The sequence below is a fragment of the Panicum virgatum genome, chromosome 3N, assembly GCF_016808335.1.
Source record: "Panicum virgatum strain AP13 chromosome 3N, P.virgatum_v5, whole genome shotgun sequence".
Taxonomy (NCBI): Eukaryota; Viridiplantae; Streptophyta; class Magnoliopsida; order Poales; family Poaceae; genus Panicum; species Panicum virgatum.
This window is the reverse complement of record NC_053147.1, coordinates 45,479,056-45,497,929: the sequence shown is the minus strand read 5'-3', so window position 1 is coordinate 45,497,929 and position 18,874 is coordinate 45,479,056. Positions and strand designations below refer to the sequence as shown.

The 18,874-nt window shown below is 42.1% G+C and overlaps 1 protein-coding gene and 1 long non-coding RNA gene across 2 annotated transcripts; one reads left to right on the top strand and one right to left on the bottom strand.

Moving 5' to 3' along the window:
* The first annotated feature begins 6,175 nt into the window (after positions 1–6,175).
* LOC120666002 (U-box domain-containing protein 44-like) lies at positions 6,176–10,867 on the top strand. Its single transcript, XM_039945768.1, has 4 exons — positions 6,176–6,648; positions 7,142–7,694; positions 7,786–8,095; positions 8,895–10,867. Exons 2-4 carry the CDS (start codon positions 7,155–7,157, stop codon positions 10,475–10,477), a joined length of 2,433 nt encoding a protein of 810 aa, XP_039801702.1. The 5' UTR covers positions 6,176–6,648; positions 7,142–7,154; the 3' UTR covers positions 10,478–10,867.
* A 2,085-nt stretch (positions 10,868–12,952) lies between these two features.
* Positions 12,953–13,373, bottom strand: LOC120663310. The gene is made up of 2 exons (XR_005670465.1): positions 13,240–13,373; positions 12,953–13,158 (listed from the first exon to the last, which is right to left on the bottom strand). It is a non-coding gene; the product is annotated as an uncharacterized LOC120663310 (long non-coding RNA).
* Positions 13,374–18,874: the final 5,501 nt, after the last annotated feature.

Sequence of the window (18,874 nt, the reverse complement as noted above, 5' to 3'; positions counted from 1 at the left end):
GCTCCAGTAGAGTAGTCACCTACCAGCCAGCTGCCCGTAAATAATCTACCGCGGTGTTGTGGCTGGCTTGCAGCTGTTGTACTCCCTCAGTACCGTAAGGGAACTTGTTTCGGACATCGATACGTTCTTCAAAAATAATTTTGATCATTTTTTTTGCAATAAAAAACTTATAAAATATAGTGAATATATATTTTTACGAAATTACATTTCAAGATGAATATACTTATATCATTTTATATTTTCAAACTCAACTACAAAAATTATTTATAGTTAAAATTTAAAATATTTAACTTTAAATAAACTTAAAATAACCTCCTTTACAATACGATACAGAGGGAGTACTTGTATTCCCGTCAAAGCGAAGTCAACAGGCTTGGCATCCCATGGGTGAATTCAATTTGGGAGAGGCATTACAGTTCTGGAGCTTTACCAACTTCTTCCAACAGGGTGGGCTCTTTTTGGTGGAAGGACATCCTAAAACTCTTAGATTCATTCAAGGGTCTTGCTATGGTCAATATGTTTGATGGTAGAACATTTCTATTCGGGGATGATCTTTGGTTTAACAAGGTTCCTCGTTTACACTATCCACAATTGTTCTCCTTTGCACAGCTGGCTTTAAATGCAGAAGCACTAGAGGATTTCCTGCATCTTCCTCTATCTCCCGTAGCAGTAACTCAATTGCTGCAAGTTGCAGATTTGTTGACCATTCCAGCAAGTGAAGAAAAGGATACCTGGACCTATATTTGGGGTACCCCTTTCTTCTCAACCTCTAAAGCTTATAAGCACTTAACTGGATATATGCCAGTTCACTCATTTTTCAAAAAGCTATGGAAGTCTTCATGTCAGAACAAGTATAAATTTTTCTTCTGGCTCCTCAGAAACAGACTGAGTACCGGAGAACTTAGAAGACGGAATATGCATTTGCCCTCCTATGATTGTGTTTGCTGTAATCTGGAGACTGAGGAATCACTCACCCACCTCTTTTCTTATGTCCATTTGCTCAGTCATGTTGGATCAGTTTAAACATTGTTCTTGTGGAATCAGATTGAATTCTGGCATTGGAGGAAATCAGAGATCAGCTCAACTTACCATTCTTTATGGATATCATGATTGTCTTCTGTTGGAGTCTGTGGATGCAAAGAAGTGATCTCAGTTTCAAGGGTGTTCAACCTTCCTCAGAGAGTTGTCTTAGCTATTTCAAAAAAGAATTTGCTCTAGTTATCTTGAGAGCAAAAGTACGATATAAAGTGCCTATGTCACAATGGTTAGAAGGCCTTGTATAATAGCTCAGATTTTCTTTTTATCTTTTCATGTATCTTGAACCTTTGGAGACTTTGTTGTTCTTTTTATTTTTAATATAATATAATCAGTAGGGGATTTCTCCCCTCCTGTTTCATAAAAAAAAGCGAAGTCAACGCGCAAGTCAAGGCTTGACGTCCCGCGGAAGCGTGGAGGGACAGAGGCTACCTCGTTGGCGGGTTGGTCCACGTCAACAGGCGCCTGGTGTCATCTTCTCAACCAACCTCATGTTTCAGTGTTTCAGCGTTCTGTCTCACCGTGCTCCTCCAGTAGAGGTTACTATGCCGCAAGCGCCAGGTCTGCATCAGAATATAATAATTAATGGTCCCGTGTTATTACGACATGTCATTCCAGGAATCGTTTTGTTCAGTGACAATGTTAAAACAACGATAATTCTAATTGGGAAAATTAGTTCTGTAGCACCGAAAGATCGCGACTTCCGTAAAATACCACTGAAAGCTTGAGCCCCCGTAAAATACCACTGAAAGATGCAAACGTTACCTGAGTATAGCATTCTGTTAGATTTTGGTTGGAACTCTGTTAACTTGGACAAAAATGCCCCCAAACCGTTATTTCACAAAAACCACACACACAGCACCCATCGGTTCATGTTATCCCTAACAAATAAGCACATGGCTCATGCTTCCACCATTTGAACAAAAGACCTTTGTCAATACCAACATATGAACCAGATATTACCACCAAACAAGTGCTTCATGCTAACACATCCAAGAGCCAATAAATGCACAGAAACAAGTGGTCTAGTTCCATCTTACATAAACTGGAAGCACCTAGTCTACTTGACACACTAATAGTTCAATACACAATTGTTTCAGCAACACGACAGCACTTGACCATACACATATTTTGCACTAAAACACAGCATAGCAGCAGCCTTTTCGAAGGCTTAGCTTATGATACGCCTCCTTGCAATACCTCCTGGTGATATGTCTAACTGTGTAGCCATGCTTCTGGTTGTGGGCCCTAGACTTAAATGTGTGTCTGGAGGTCTTGTTAGAGTAGAAGTAGAAGTTGCCATCCTTCTTGTTATTGGTCCTGAACTAACTGATGATTGAGAGACCAAGGAAGTGGAGATGGCTGGTGCTTCAGCCACTAAAGTGCTATCTTCCCAAGTGCCATGAAGTCCTTCTAGAGCAAGTTGTCTTCCTTCCCACACCTTGTTATATGATAGTTTGATTAGAAATTGTTGTTCAAGCTGATCTTTCAATTTTTTTGCTCCCATGACTGGATTGGACTTGAGTACCTCTTTTGCCCTATCGGCAATCCAAACTTTGCTGGCCTCCTTACCCTTCACCTGGCTTGTGCTAGCACATGTATGACCTTCAGAAATGGAAATATCTGAAAAAGGATACATGTAGGTCAAAACATTTACATTAAACATATAGATACAATCTGAAAATAATATGAAAAAAGGATACATGTATTAAAACATTTACATTAACCATATAGATACAATCTGAAAATAATCTAAAAAAAGGAGACATGTATGAAAATATACAAAAACAGAACATAAATACCATCCATGTAGGGCAGCCGCGCAGTTTCTTTCCATGAACTTTCCATTCACACTCTGAATCAGCACATCTTGCCCTATACCTTGATTTGTCACTATGCTCTACAAATGTCTGAAACTCCCTTTTTATGGCATATTGTTTGATAACCAGCCTGAATGCATCTTTGTCAGGAAATGTGGATCCTTCCTTTATGTCAGGGTTATCTCTGTCATAGGTAGTGTGTGCAAAATATGTAGCATCACTCATCATAGTGGCTTCATCACTTGGTACAGCATCAGGATCTGTACTTTCATATACCTTCGCTTTCTTTTCCACTTTATTCTTTTCCTACTGCACTTCCTCATTACTTCCTCCTTCAGATGTCTTTTGTTGCTTCTTGAAATATCTCCATTCTTCATCAGCTCCAATAGGATCGTCTCCCTCTGGGTCAAAACCACGCTCTATATAGTGATCCTCCTCCTCCTCCTCTATTCTATCAGGACCAGCTGCTATAATCCCAAGTTCCGGTTCATCTGCCCATTCTTTGCCTTGATATTCTGCAATCACACCTCGAGATGAGACCTGTACCAAATCATCAGCATTACTGACCACAAGTTGGTGCTCATTCTCTTCGATCTGACCATCATCATTTATCACTAGGCTTTGATCCTCCATTTGAGTCACATTCTGACCATGCTCACATCTATCAATGGTCATGGTGAACATCACAAGTTTTGAAGTCCGCAACAAACCTATAAGCTGCTGATCAGTTGCAAGGCGATTTATTTGACCTTTCTAATCCTCAAACCAAAAATTTGCCTCTTGAAAAATTGACCAACTGAAGTGTTCAGCAACATCATTCTCCATATCAATGATGGAGTACTTCTCTGAACCTACCCACCATTCCAATGATCTGCCCTTCTGATACACAGATCGACCATCCTCAATTGTTGAGAATGAGCAGACATCAACCACAATTCTACAAGCATTGTTCGCATCGATCCTGAAATAGTAACAGTGCATAAATCAACAACATTTCTTACCTATCGGTCTGAGTTGTTGCAATTTCTATTGAATCTCTACTGACTATATCCAATACATACCACAACCGGTCCAAATCTGACCAACAAATCCGTTTCCATCCACAATAAACCTAGAGGATCCCTAACCCTAGACGAACCATGTGCAGTAACAGAGAGGGAGGGATGGGAGAATATGATGCTTACCATTCGGGGATCTCTGGTGGATGCATCCCTGCTGGAGGGTGCGTGGGGCGGCGCCCCTGCTTGGCGCGCACCGGCCTGGAGGGCACACACGCCCCCTTTCGCCGGCCTGGAGGGCATTAGTCGGAGCGGGCGGGGGCAAGGCGGCGCCCAGTGCCGGGAGGGGGCGCGGCGGCGCCCAGATGCGGGAGGGACGGGGCGGTGGCAGCCCGGGAGATCGACCAGGGAGGGGACGGAGCGGCGCACGGTGCAGGTGGGGGAGGGGCAGCGTCGGTCTGGAGACTGAGACACCGGGGGGGAGTTGAACTAGAGGATAAGGTTTCTATGGGCTAAGGGCATATGGGTCATTTTATGTCCAACTCTTGTTCTGAAAATGGATGATTGAAACCGTTTTGTGAAGGAAAACTGACGGAATGCTAAATTTGGGTAACGTCTGCATCTTTCAGTGGTATTTTACAGGGGCTCATGCTTTCGGTGGTATTTTACGGAAGTCGCGATCTTTCGGTGCTACAGAACCAATTTTCCCATTCTAATTTGCTGCCAACTTTGTTTCCCTGTAGGAAAATAACGCGCCGGGAGGCCCTAAGAGACCTAAAGCATTTTTTAATCAAAATGTATATATATACAACTTTGAGTTTAACTGAAATGTAAAAACACAGATTTATAATACATACTCCCTCTGTTCCTAGATATATATACATTATTTCCAAATACTTGGCAAAAAATATATCTAAATTTGCCAAAATAACCTATATTTGGAATAGTGGGAGTAGTGATCTAAGAAAAATAGCTCACAACGGCAAAATAGCCTGGTTATTTCTTTTGGGACTCAAATCTCTAGTCAGACTAGCTCAACATTGTATGTCACCTGATATCAGGTGACATTGTATGTCACCTGATATTTCCTTCTTTTCCTTCTCCAACTTTTTTCTCTTTTTCTTGTAGGATTTGTCATTAAATAATTATAGCATTACCCATATTGTATTATTTATATTCCTTAATACCTCATAATTCAAAATATTAAATTCAACATTTTTAAAACTTGTTTTAACAAATTTGGCAATGTTTGTTCAACATCTTTATATTAAAAGGAAGTTGCTAGAAACATTTCTCGTACGAAAGAGAATCCAACATTCTTTACGACCAATACTGTCATTACACATTAGAATTGCTCCAAAAAGTATTTCAAAATCTTCGCTAGAAAAACATTGAAATAGATATCAGGCAGCATGTGGTTCAGACGAGGTTTACAAATGCAATTGCAGATTAAGAGAAAATTCCATTTAAATTTTTAGATGCAGATTCGTTCTTGATGGAAAATGGATAGTAGATATCCGAATTATCCGATATCCATATCCGCTTAAACATCAATATGGATATCCGTATCCGTATTCGAATTTAATGTAGTGTAAAGTGGATATATCTGAATCCAATTTTCATTGATTTTTTCTAATTGATTCCACCATCCGTATTCGACAATATCTGACACTATCCATATCCGTTTTTAATAAAAAAACTATTTAAATATTTATTTCTCACCACCCATATTATCAATTTTTATAATAAAGATATAAAAACATTAAATTTACTTTAAAATATTCTTATTTTATCTTAAATTACTTCTATATTTTTTATTTATAAATAATAAAATCATTTATATGTTTATTGCAATATATTTTTATTTCTAATTTTATTTTTGTGTATTTATTATTAACATATTTATTGATAAATAAATTATTTTAACTAGATATCTTTACTATATTATTATACTTTAGTTTGTATATGTATAACAATTTTATAATTTAAAACTACTAATAAAGAAAATAGCTAAATGTTAGGTCACATATCAAGTCAATATTCGATTTAGAATCCGAATTCGAGGCATCTGTTTTGCATTCGTATCTAAGAATATCCGAAAAATTCGAATTCGTATTCGTATTCGATTAAAAAATAATAAAAAGTGCTATCCAAATCCGATTCTACGAGAATTTGTTCGGTTTCCAGTCCAGTTGGCCTACCATGCCGAGCATGTGGTCCGGTCCTTCCGCGGCCCACAAGACAGACTCTGCTGACGAGTCAAGCAGCGTCACGAAACCAATCATGGCCCCATCATCCACCGATCGATCGGACAGACACCGCGGCGTCATCATTCCTCTATTCTGCTCCACGGCGCTTGCACCAGCAGCAGCAGCTGGCTGCAGTCCAGCGAGTCCAGAGGGGAGCCGCGTCCGGTCCGCGGGTTTGCCTTGTCTCGCTAGCTCACCAACTCGCTCCTTCGCAGCAGCGGAGGACCAGCAAGCCGTCGAGCGCCGCGGCCCCCGCGAAGCATCCGTCCCCCCTCCTCCCCACCCTCCCCGTCTCCTCCCGCCGCCAGCAGCTCGACGCGCGGCCCGGATCCCCCGCCCCAGATCCGCCGCCGCTTCCCCCGTGGGGCCCGCCGGACCATGCTCGGGTAGGGATTTTCCCCGCCGTTTCCACGCGGCCTGCGCTGGCCGCCGGTGCCGTGTCCCGTGGTCGCGCTCGGGGCTTGTCAAGTGCTGCCCCTTAGGGCGCCGTCGCGGGTTTCCTTCTGCGGCCCGCCCGTCCTCCTGATTTCTGTTGGAGGCTTTGAGGTGAGATGCTTTTCCTCGCACTCGATTTCGATGGGATTGGGGCTGGTTTTACTAGAGATACTAGACCTCTAGCGCTTGCTCGGTTAATTTAGCGTCTATGATCCTTACTATTTGTATTTGGTGCTTGCTCAGGTATTATTTTTGGCCCGGGGGCAGGGGGTTGGGAGTATTGATATTTGTACCATATAATACAACGTTGTAATTTGTTTCTTTGTGAGTGCGGAGTTAGAAGGCATGAGGGCTATCGTATTGCACCTTGATCAGAGATGTGATCTTTTGCCTTCATTTCAACCGGGGGGTGGGGGGATTGGTTCTTCCCGTGTCATGTTTTCATGGATCGTGGTTCTGGCGTTGAATTTCCTTTTGTTCGTTGTGGATATGAGTCTGTTCTTCATGTCAAAGTCATTACGACATTCTTTTATGTCAATATGTGTTGCAATCTTCCACGGACATGCTGTCAATGCTAAAATGGTGCCACTTAACTTGTTTGCAGTGTTGTACTAGCGATGGCAGAAGTCCAGGATGGCCATTGTGATTCGATGTCACAGTCCACTGACAGCTTGCGTGTTGAGCCAATCTACGAGTCATTCCTGTGCCCGCTCACCAAACAGGTTATGCGGGATCCTGTCACTATTGACAGTGGTGTTACGTTTGAACGCGAAGCCATTATGAAGTGGTTGAACGAATGCCTTAGCAGTGGAAAGAGGCTTGTGTGCCCTGTGACTAAGAAAGAGCTCAGCAGCACTGATTTAAATCCAAGCATAGCTCTGAGGAACACCATTGATGAATGGATGAATCGCAATGAGGCAGCCAAACTTGATGTTGCTCACAAGTCATTGACTTCTGATACCACGGAAAGTGATATCTTACAAGCACTCCAGTATGTTGATGAGATATGCCAGAGAAGTCGATCCAATAGGCAAGTTGTGAGAAGAGATGGGTTGATAAGCATGATTGCTGAGTTGTTAAAAAATAGCAGTACGAAAGTAAGGCAAAAGGCATTAGAAACTCTTCGCTCCATTGCAAAAGATGACGATGACAATAAGGTATTTTCTTTTTTCTGTGAATCTAATGTCTTTTGATGCTTAATCTGTAAGCAGATCTTGACTTTATATTATCTTCAAACATTCCCTGCAGGTTGAGATCGCTGCTGGAGACAATATTCGCACAATTGTAAAGTTCTTAAATCATGGACAGACTCAGGAGAAGGAAAAGGCTGTGTCTCTGTTATATGAACTTTCGGAAAATAAAGCTCTTTCAGAAAGAATTGGCAGTGTTCCTGGAGCTATTCTTATACTTGTTGGCTTGTCAAGCAGTAAAGTAGAAAACTTATTGATCATTGACAGAGCTGAGAAGACATTGGAGAATTTGGAGAGCTGTGAAAAGAATGTTAGACAAATGGCTGAAAATGGTAGATTGCAACCTCTTCTTAGGCTTCTTCTTGAAGGTACAGTTCTTTTATATCTACATATTTCCTTTTCACAACCGAAGTGATTATGTATCCTTTTACAGCTATAGCATTGTGACGTTCATTACCCAATATTCTCATCAATATACTTTCAAGCTTCAGCTCATTATTGGTTTTCCTTTGTCATATTTTCTGTCGTTCTGTGTCAATAGTAGCTGCATGCTAAGCATCTCCAAACTCCAATAGCAAAGAAAACTATTGCTATTTTTCATTTGGTTTTTCTTCAAGTTCGTCTCTGTAATTGTTTGTGTATGCACTAGTTAGTCCAATGGACATGCAGACACAAGATAGTATCACGGCATAAGGTTATATATTATTATTTATGAGCTTGCTACTCAAATATGAGATGTTTTGTATCATTTACCAAGTTATGGTAGAATTTGAGTAGGTAAAATCAAGCTTGTTAGTTTATCTAAGATTAAAGTTTTGTAGGTTTCAGTTCTCATATGTTACGAGCAGTATGCTACAGGATATGGAGATGAATTGTTCTATTTTGGTATCTTGAGGTTCCATCTGCGTTGCAGTGCATTTTGTAGAACGTAGAGCCATTTTTTTCCCTGATGTTACTTCTTTTGGTGAAGCGATGTCTATTTGAGCTGTTATGCATTGGCCTTTGTATGTTGTTGGTAGTACAAGTGTACAAGTGCATGCAAGAAAGCACAATCATGTTATCAAATTCCAAAATGCAGAATTGGCATGCTATAGCTGATGTTCAACACTCTTTCTTGTTATCGTTGTTGTATTCGGTAGCCAATTGCTTAGCTTGTGTTGTTTGCAGGTTCGCCTGACATGCAATTATCTATGGCTGCTTATCTCGGGGAGCTTGTTTTAAGCAATGATGTTAAGGTACTTGTGGCCCAGACGGCTGGCTCCACACTAGTCAATATCTTGAAAAAAGGGAATAGAGAGGCTAGAGAAGCAGCCCTGAAGGCATTGAATCAAATTTCCTCTTATGATGCCAGTGCAAAGATACTAATTGAAGCGGGTATTCTTCCACCTCTCATCACAGACCTCTTTACTGTTGGCAGTAACCAGCTTCCAATGAGATTGAAGGAGGTCTCAGCAAACATTCTTGCAAATGTTGTGGCATCGGGTGCGCGCTTTGAGTCCATTCCACTTGATCATAATAGGCAGACCTTAGTGTCTGAAGACATTGTTCACAATCTGCTTCATCTCATAAGCAACACTGGACCTGCAATTGAGTGCAAGTTGCTCCAGGTCCTTGTTGGTTTAACTGATTCTTCGACATCTGTGCAAAACATAGTTGATGCCATCAAAAGTTCAGGCGCTATTGTCAGTTTAATTCAGTTTGTTGAAGCACCTCAAAGGGAACTACGCATGAATTCCATCAAGCTCTTGAATAACATATCACCTTATATGGGTCAAGAATTGGCTGATGCTTTTTGTGGAAACTTTAGTCAACTTAGCAGCTTGGTCAGGGTCATTGCTGATAACAACGGTGTTTCTGAAGAGCAAGCGGCAGCTGCTGGCCTTGTAGCTGATCTTCCTATGCGGGACTCAGTCCTAACCAGACGTCTTCTTCAAGATGGGGCATTTGCAATGATCATTTCAAAAGTTATGAGAATTCGACAAGGAGAGATTCGTGGCGGGCGTTTTGTCAATCCATTTCTTGAAGGTCTAGTTAGAATAGTCTCCCAGATCACTTTTATCTTGGATGATAATCCAGATATTATTGATGTTGCTCGTGAGTGCAACCTTACTGTGCTCTTCACAGATTTGCTTCAGATGAATGGACTTGACACTGTCCAGATTGTCTCTGCTACTGCACTAGAGAAACTCTCACATCAGTCAAAGCATCTTACAAAGGTACTACCAGCTCCCAACCCAGGGTTGTGTTTTTCAATATTTCCATGCCTCAGCCAGAAGACTGTAGCAACTGGGGTTTGTAGAGTTCATTGTGGTATTTGTTCTGCAAGGGAGAGTTTCTGTCTCTTGGAGGGGAAGGCAGTGGAGAAATTGGTTGCTTGCTTGGATAATAACAATGAGAAAGTAGTCGAAGCTGCTCTAGCAGCACTATCAACTTTATTGGACGATGGAGTGGACATTGACCAAGGCGTCATGGTGCTGTGTGATGCAGAAGGAATCAACCCGATACTTGAGGTATTGTGTGAAAACCGAAATGAGGCACTGCGCCAGAGAGCGGTGTGGGCAGTGGAGAGGATCCTAAGGATGGATGAAATAGCATACGAGATATCAGGGAACCAAAATGTTGGTACGGCCTTGGTAGAAGCCTTCAGGCATGGTGACTACAGGACAAGACAAGTTGCCGAGCGAGCACTTAAGCATGTGGATAAGCTGCCTAATTTCTCTGGGATATTTTCGAAGATGGGGGCACAATGACCATGTTACAGGAAAGTAGTCTAGTTTCATTTGACACATGGATTGCATATTCTCTTGATACGCAGTTGAATGCATGTCTGCCATGGTTGTGCATGATAAAACCTGGGCAAGACTGGCTAGGGTTCCCCACAGGACTTCATCGGTTTTTGTTGACTGCTCTCCAGATGGTTGCTGTATTGATCTGATTGATGAAAGGAGAATCAAAGTAATGCACGTGTTGTATAGTGGTGTATATCTGTACCTGTAAACTTTTTGTGCCTGTATTTTTGAGATTGATCAGATTCACAGAATAGCTTTGCTGTTTCCCCTGTTGTGTTGAGACAATAAATAATGCATAAGCCTCAAGGTTGGGTGGAAGAAAGAAGAAAAGTGAAGTATTGCATCAAAGAAGATATGTGGTTTTCTCACTGGCATTCGATAATCATGCTAATATGCTGTGGTTATCCTTGCAGCTGCACTAAGATTCAGGTTTGTTTGCCAAACGTGATGTTTATTGGCATCATGGCATGCAATCCATGTCAGCGCCATGAAATCATCATCACGGCCTGCACTGCCACTGACTGATTAGTTGTACAAATGGTACCCACAAGCCCAAAGGAGCGTGTTAACGCGCAACAAAAGCGAGAGCGCGACCCCCCAATCTCAATTAAATCATGTCCATTCCTTCATGCCTGCGAGCAGCTGATTGCTGCTTTAACAACAACTAGAGGCTTTTTTTGTTACCGGCATTCATGGCAATTGCAACTGCGAACATGAAGAGATAGGTGGATATCCACCATCATCGTGTTTTATTTTATGTTAACTTTAAGTATCCATTTTCATTGCGCCATTGGGTTCTATGACTTATCTAATCCCTCTTTTGCAAATTGTATGTTCTTTTGGCAAATCTAGATATATAGTTTTTGCTATGTATCTACATAACGTTTATCTAGGTGCATATAGTAAAAAGTTATTATAACCTACAATTTGGAATGGAGGGAGTACAAAACAGATCCACACTACTACAGAGAGGGCCCTTAGAGCATCTCCATAGACTCCCCAAAACAGACTAGTCAAATTTTCATTTAGCTTTCCATTTAGCTAAGGTTGACTCTATATAAGCATCGCTCTCCGATGTTTCTCTCCGGTGACTCTTTTTCCCCTAACACAAGTTAGGGTTCTCTCTGGCGATCTCCATGGCAATCGCGATCCCAACGTTCTCCTAGTGGCCACGCTAGTGACTTTGGACCTGCAATCACTGACGATCACTGAGGTCCCAGTGCCCACGCCCCGCTCACCAACTCCACTATACCACAGCCCCAATACACTGACTGATCGTCAGTTGGTAAAAGCCGTTGTACCGACAGATCATCAGTTGGTATAGATGTATGCCAACACCACATTTCTGTCGTTGTAAGTGGCGTCGGTATAACTTATACCGACTGACATAGATATACCGACAGATAGTCTGTTGCCATACAAATATATACCGACTGACATATATTCCCGACAGATGTCTGTTACCATGTTTATGCTGACTGATAGTGAGTCGCTAAATTTCTTTACCAACCAACAATCCAACGCTATACATCCATAAAAAATAATATAATTAATCCCTCATTGACCATACAACACCAATAATCTTTTGAAAAAATACATATCAAGCACACTTGGCTAAAGATATATAGATCATATTGTTCATTTGAATCCAACAGATATCAAACATAGTATTGACTAAAAGAGCTCATAGTTTTCATATGAACCCAGCATATATGAAACAATACATAATTGGTTGGCAAAGCTTCATCATAGACATCATTTGTGATGTCACAGTGCTCAAGTCAAGCTAGCTAGATCATATATTAGGTTTGTCACAGACCACAGTACAAGCAGCAGCCACATGCCCACATTTACAAAATAAGAGAAGCTAGAAGCCAGCCCAGATATTCCAAATAAGCACTACCCAGAACAAAAGTGCCCATAAGCACTGCCCAAAATAAGTATCCATGAGCGCTGATCCGCTTGTTGCTTACATGATCAACCATCATGCCACCTCTAAGACCACCCACCTGAACATGTTAAAAGTATGCTGAAAGATAACTATAGGAACAAAAGGAAGAGTGAAAATTAATCTACAAAACTACTGGATGTTGCTACAGCTAGCTGACTTGCCTACTCTTAGGAAAATTGACTAATTAGTTTGCAATTCATACAACTAAGTGTACTTTCTGTATGGACTACCACAAATTCTAACATGCCCAAAGCTGGAACTAAAATGAGATCAAATAGTACTAGTAGAAGAGTGGGCTGTTTGCTGAAAGCAAAAATTCAGAAAATACCTGTTGTACCTTGGGTAGATTGTGATCCTTTGGTTACCTTCAACTGTCAGAAATATAAACAATTAATTAGTGGCTGCAGTCACTCTCATCACACATGAAAAAATATAGCAAGGATAAGTATAGTACTCTTTTATATGGCCATGCAATTGACATTCTATGTGCATCAGCCATGGTCTCCACATAACCATAAGGACGAGGCAGAACTGTATCCCTTTTCAGCACAACATTCACAACCACTTCACAATACTGATTTCCAAGAGCCACATCTCCTAGCGTGCTCTTTGGATCAGTTGAAATAATTGTTCCCTTAGCCACTGCTACATCAGATCGCAGCAAGGCATATAATATAACATCCTTTCCAACCTAAAGAAAATGATGCATTCATGAGATAGAGGCACAAATAAATGAAAGTAAAAAATATTATATCATGGATGAGAAGATTACAAGTTCATCATGTGAAGATGGGGCTACAGGGATGCGCCGACGTGGCTGCACTGTTGGGGCTGCACCTCCAGGGCTCATTTGATCATGATGGGTTGTTGCTGGGGCTACAACACGCCTTCTCACAGTTAAGTAATCATCCTCACCAGAGTGATCAGAAGCTCCATCTTCTTGATTTTGAGCATTATGACATGCCTCATCAACATGTTCTTCAGACCTTGGGCTCTATAAAGATGAGATAAATAAGTGGTAGTGCAAATAGGAGCTATGAGCTTGTAAAAATTACTGTTTGCTACTAATATGAGCTTACATGTCTATGAGATTATTCATCAACTAATTATCCATGATTAACTACACAACAATTTTAATATTTGTGAAATAACCAGCTTGTACCTAGCATCATTGTTGATCCATGACTTATCCATGATGAGATCAATCGGATTTCAGATTATATCTTTTCGCATGGAGTGCAACCACAAAACATATTAGAAGCTTAAAACAAGGCAATGACAGTAATGCATTGGAATCGTAGAAGCATAATCATACCGTTACACAAGTTCCTTCACCCAAATACTTCTTGATAGGAGGTCAGCTGCTCCAAATATTGTAGATGTCGAGAAAATGTCAATTGCTTTCGGCTACTAGTCTGCTCGAACAAATGTAATATGCATCAGGCATAAATTCAAAAAGGATCCAACATTACATATGGTACCCAAGAATTTTTGCTTCATATCTGAAATTTTATTTACCTTGTCTTGCAATATGAACCTGCGGTGAGCCAGCAGTGTCTCGGTAACCAAATCAGTGGAGGAAGCTCCAAGGAGGTGGCTGTGTGGAGATACAAAGTCAGATAGTCAACTCAAATTTAGCATGCAAGATGCTACTGAGCTTTTCAACAAAGAATATGTAATATTAGAGCACATGCAACCGAGTTTAAATAGAAAACTTTTGAAATTAACTGCAGCAAGTCAAATAAGAAATAATTAACTGCCCACTAGATTTTAGTTAATATTCATCCATGTCATACTAATAGCTTTACAGACTACTACTAACAGAGCCTAGTGCTTTCCAAATCTTGGATAGAAATACTAAACAAGATTCCTAGCAACTGAGCATATGAAGAGGGTACTAGTAAGCTCTGTACAAGGACTGAACAAAATTACCAGACTCATGATTGCAAGATCGAAATAGAAACCAGTGCTTGCTGTGATTACCAAATAGATCTTGACCTCAGCCTGCTAATTTTGTTTACGGACCTCACCTGAACATAATAGAAGGTAGCGGTAGTGGTGGTTGCCTCTGCTGCGCAGTAGATCAAGCTGGGTGGGTGCGGGCGCCGGGGTGGGGGCCTGCGGCGGCGGCGTCTGGTGGGGGCTCCCACGTCTGGGGGTCCTACCCGCGGCGCGGTAGCCGGGGGTCTGGGTGGGGCGCGGCACTGGCGTCGGGTCTGGGCGTCGGCGTCGGGTGGAGGTGGGGGGCTCGCGGTCGGCGTCGGGTGGGGGTGGGGAACTCGCGGCGGTGGCGGTGGCGGCGCAGCATAGGGAGCTGGGTGCGGGGTTGCGGGCGCCAGGGGGCTGGGGGTTGCGGGCCGATTTGGAGTGGTTGAGGCAAATAGAAGGGTCTTGCGCTAATGATTTGGAGGGTTCCAGAGTGCGCGCTGCCAATTTTTGGAGAGCTCAGCATGCGCGCGGAGGAAAATCCATGGCGCGCGGTGGCAAGAATTGAGGAGAACAAGAGGGAGAGGGAGTGGCGGCTAGGTTTTCTCGAGAGAGGGAGCTCAATATTTGCTGACCGGTGGGGCTCAGGCCAAAATTTGCCCGCGATACTGGGCTGGGTGAGCGTAGGAGGCCCAGTTCACATGTGCCGATGGATGGTTGGATACAATTGTTAGGATATCCCCACTAACAGTTCAATGGAATATCTAAATTTCTATACCGATAGATATGCAGTCGGTACATCGCGCAATACCGATAGACGGTCTGACGCACACTTATACCGACTAACGGTTTGACGGGAATCTAGTACTTTTAACGACTGATGTATGATGGCATTGTGGGGCTGTGGTATAGTGCTCCCAGTCGGCGGCGGCCACCGCATATCAACGGTTAGCCGTTCCGAGCGCCGTTGATCATCAATCTTCCCACTAGGGGCAGTGCTGCTTAGGAACCCTAGTTCTCGGGATCACCTCCATCGTGAGTTCCTCCACAGCTATTGTGGGAATGGGATCTGTTTTCCCCTACTTTATGGTTTCTGTCTCCTCTAGCAGTGACGCTGAAGTCCAACAAGAACAACCGTAGATGATGGATCGGTCCAAGGATGCGAAGGGGAAGGATAAGATGTCTGGGGAAGAAGCGAAGCCGCCTAGTTTGGAGGAATATTTGAAGGGGCTGAACCTGCTAGGAGAAGAACAAGAGGAAAGTCTTGATCTTTCTGGAGAAATTGATGAGCTTGTTAAAGAAGTCCGATGGCTGGCCCTTTTTAGGGTTCATACGATGAAACCATTCAACCATGTTGTGCTGTTCAGTGCCTTGCAAAACGCTTGGGCAGCAGCGAAAGAGGTGACATTCAAGGTATTGGAACCAAATCTGTTTTTGGTGCAATTCCATTGTCTTGGGAATTGGTCGAGGGTAATGGATGGAAGACCATGGTTGTTTAGAGGTGTGGTGATTGTGAGGGAGGAGTATGATGGCTTCTCTAATGTCCATGCATACAAATTGGATAAAATCCCAGTATGGGCAAGGATTCAAGGGCTTACAAAGGGCTTGATGAAAAAGAAGGAATTAGCAGAGAAGGTTTTAAAAAAGGTGTGAGACCCTATTCTAGTTGTGGTGAATGAGGGCAAGATCGACCCTACACTGTACTTGTGTGCTAGGGTGTGGCTTGACCTTAACAAACCCTTGGTGAGAGTGGTGCCAATCACACTTAAAGAAAGGATGAAATCTTTAGTGCAATATGAGAAACTCCATCTTTCTGCTTTTTTTTTTGCGGATACATGGGGCATGAGGTTACTGAATGTGGTGATGGAATCCACAGCAGGGAAAGCCACGAGTAGAGGATTGGTTGCAAGTGCAATTCGTGCCGGTGGCGGTGTTGGGAAGAGATGATCCTCGAGGAGGAAGGGGTGGAGGTCGGGGTAGAGGGTGAGGTCGACGAGGAGGATGAGGAGACGATTTTGATGATGAGTTAGAAGACATGGAAACCTCTATGGGAGAGGATGATATGCGGGACCAAATTTAGTCCAAGAAAAGGGAGGGAGTGGATGGAGATGGTGTAGGAAGAGTGGCAAAGTGTGTCAATTTTCTGGAGCTGTCAGGCCAAAAGGAGACAGCGATTAGCCCTCAGAAAGAACAAGAGAAGAAGAGGCCAAGGAGGAATGGTGATGGGGAGGAGGGTAATGCTGCAACAACAAATATTAGATCGGCGCTATCCTTCGAGGAGAGTGGCTGGGCACAATGAAAATCTTAGCTTGGAACTGCCAGGGCCTTGCCAGTGCCCGGGCAGTTCGTGCACTTCTGGATATCTAGAAGCAGGAGAGACAAGATGTGTTTTCTTTGTCTGAAACACATCTGGGAAATGCTAAGGCAGAAAAATTGAAGCGACGATTGGGATGTGATGACTTCATCATCAATGAAAGTGATGGCTGAAGTGGAGGTTTGCTCATGATGTGGAGGAAGGAAAATGTGATTCAGTGTCAAGGTGTTTCCCATTACTACATCGACGTGGATGTAAGGGGCAATGAAGAGTGGATGCTAACTGGTATTTATGGAGAACCTAGATGGGACCACAAACACCTAACATGGGAAAATCTATCCTGTCAAAAAAAACATGGGAAAATCTACGGGTTTGCATAATAACCTCTCCCTAGGGGTCGGGCGAGGCGGTCTTGCCTTCCTGCTCTACTCTTGGGTATCCCTAATATTGATATATACCCTACAACAATGATTATAGTAAGCAGCTAGCAGTTATGGCCTAACTTGATCCGCATGAGTACCTCACTAGTCATAGGTTAACTGGAGCCCACAACCAACAAAAGCATTGAGCACCTCAATACTCTTTGATTTATTGGAGCCGACAGCAAATCAAGGTCTTGAGCCAAACTCAATACAAAGTACTAACCTGATGGATGCATGAGAATTGCCGTGGATTTGCCACCATTAATTTATGGTATTTAGGACAAAACCCAACAATCTCCATGTGTCATGCACTGAGTGCAACTCCTCCATCATACACAACAAGTATATTACCATTGGAAGATGTTATACTAGAACTAGATTCAAGAGTCCGACTCTCCAATTCACATAACTCGTGTATTCCTCTGGAGAAAAATGATTCACGATCGTACTCTCCAATTCGCAAAACACTACACCAAACTAGATTTACCTTGGCGGCTGAGAATTTTCTTGGTGGTGCTAGTAAACATACAAAAAATGTATATACCTTGGTTGGTTAGAAGAACTGCCAAGAAAAGTTCATGTTTCATTGGCGGTTTTGTTAAGCTGCCAGGAAAATGGTGTACTTACTTGTCGGTTCTGTCAAGCTGCCAAGGAAATGGTGGACTTACTTGGCGGATTCATTAGACTGCTAAGAATATGTTGCATTTTTTGTTGGTTTATATGGACCGTCAAGGGAAAGGTCCATTTACTTGGCGATTGGCAGCCAACGAAATTCTTTCACTTAAAAATATATAACAAACATACATGTAAGTGTTTGTGTCTTGTAAAATAATGTTTAAATATTAGAATTATATGTCATGTATGTTTTTAAATGCACTCCTGCCTACTATCGGAATACCTCCACATTTATGTCAGTGAAGGACAAGTAAGTTCCATTATAGAGGATTGTGGGCAATCTGGTGAACAGAAGATTGTCAATTACTCAAATGTCTATTCATTCTCTAGTTACATGAAATTGGCATTGTTCGAATATTGAAATGAACAATGTATCTAATTGGATTGATATAACAATGTTTCCAGTGATGGATTGATTGTTGCATACAGTGACATGAGTGAATTGAATTTATTGATTGTTGCGAGCATTTTTTTTGTTCGTTACATGCATTTTTCTTGGCGATCATCACCCAAGAAAATCACAATTTCCTTGTGGTTATGAGCTGCGGAGGAAATATATTACCTCGATGGTCGAGGGCTGCCAAGGAATGTCTATTACTTGGCGGTTCAGGGCTGTCAAGGAATCTCTATTACTTGGCGATTGAGTGCCGTCAAGGAATATCAATTACTTGGCGGTTGATATCTGCCAAGAAAATTTATTAACTTGATGGTTTTAATATTTTCTTGGCGCATAGGAAATTTGCGAACACCAATGTTTACTTGGTGGTCATGCCGCTAAGAAAATTATTCTTGGCGGTCATCTGCCAAGGTGACCAATTTTGCTGGTATCTGATTTTGCTTGGCGGCCAACACTAAGAATTATTTACTTCGCGGTTTTGTTACTTTCCTTGGCGGTTTTTGGCTGCCAAGGCAATTCCAGATTCTGGTAGTGGAATGATAAACAAGACATTTCTTCTTTTTAGATATTGCTAAGGGCTGCACAAGCAACCATTCAGACCCTTAATTTCTGAGTTATTATATATAATGTTATTGCATAAAAAGCGAAATGCTAACATAGCTTCAAGCTCTAT

What these genes read in the sequence shown, in the direction of transcription:
- LOC120666002 (XM_039945768.1), top strand. Translation starts at nt 7,155, where the DNA reads ATGGCAGAAGTCCAGGATGGCCATTGTGATTCGATGTCACAGTCCACT. An exon ending in AAGATGACGATGACAATAAG is followed by an intron (nt 7,695 to 7,785) that starts GTATTTTCTTTT and finishes CATTCCCTGCAG; the next exon opens with GTTGAGATCGCTGCTGGAGA. An exon ending in TCTTAGGCTTCTTCTTGAAG is followed by an intron (nt 8,096 to 8,894) that starts GTACAGTTCTTT and finishes TGTTGTTTGCAG; the next exon opens with GTTCGCCTGACATGCAATTA.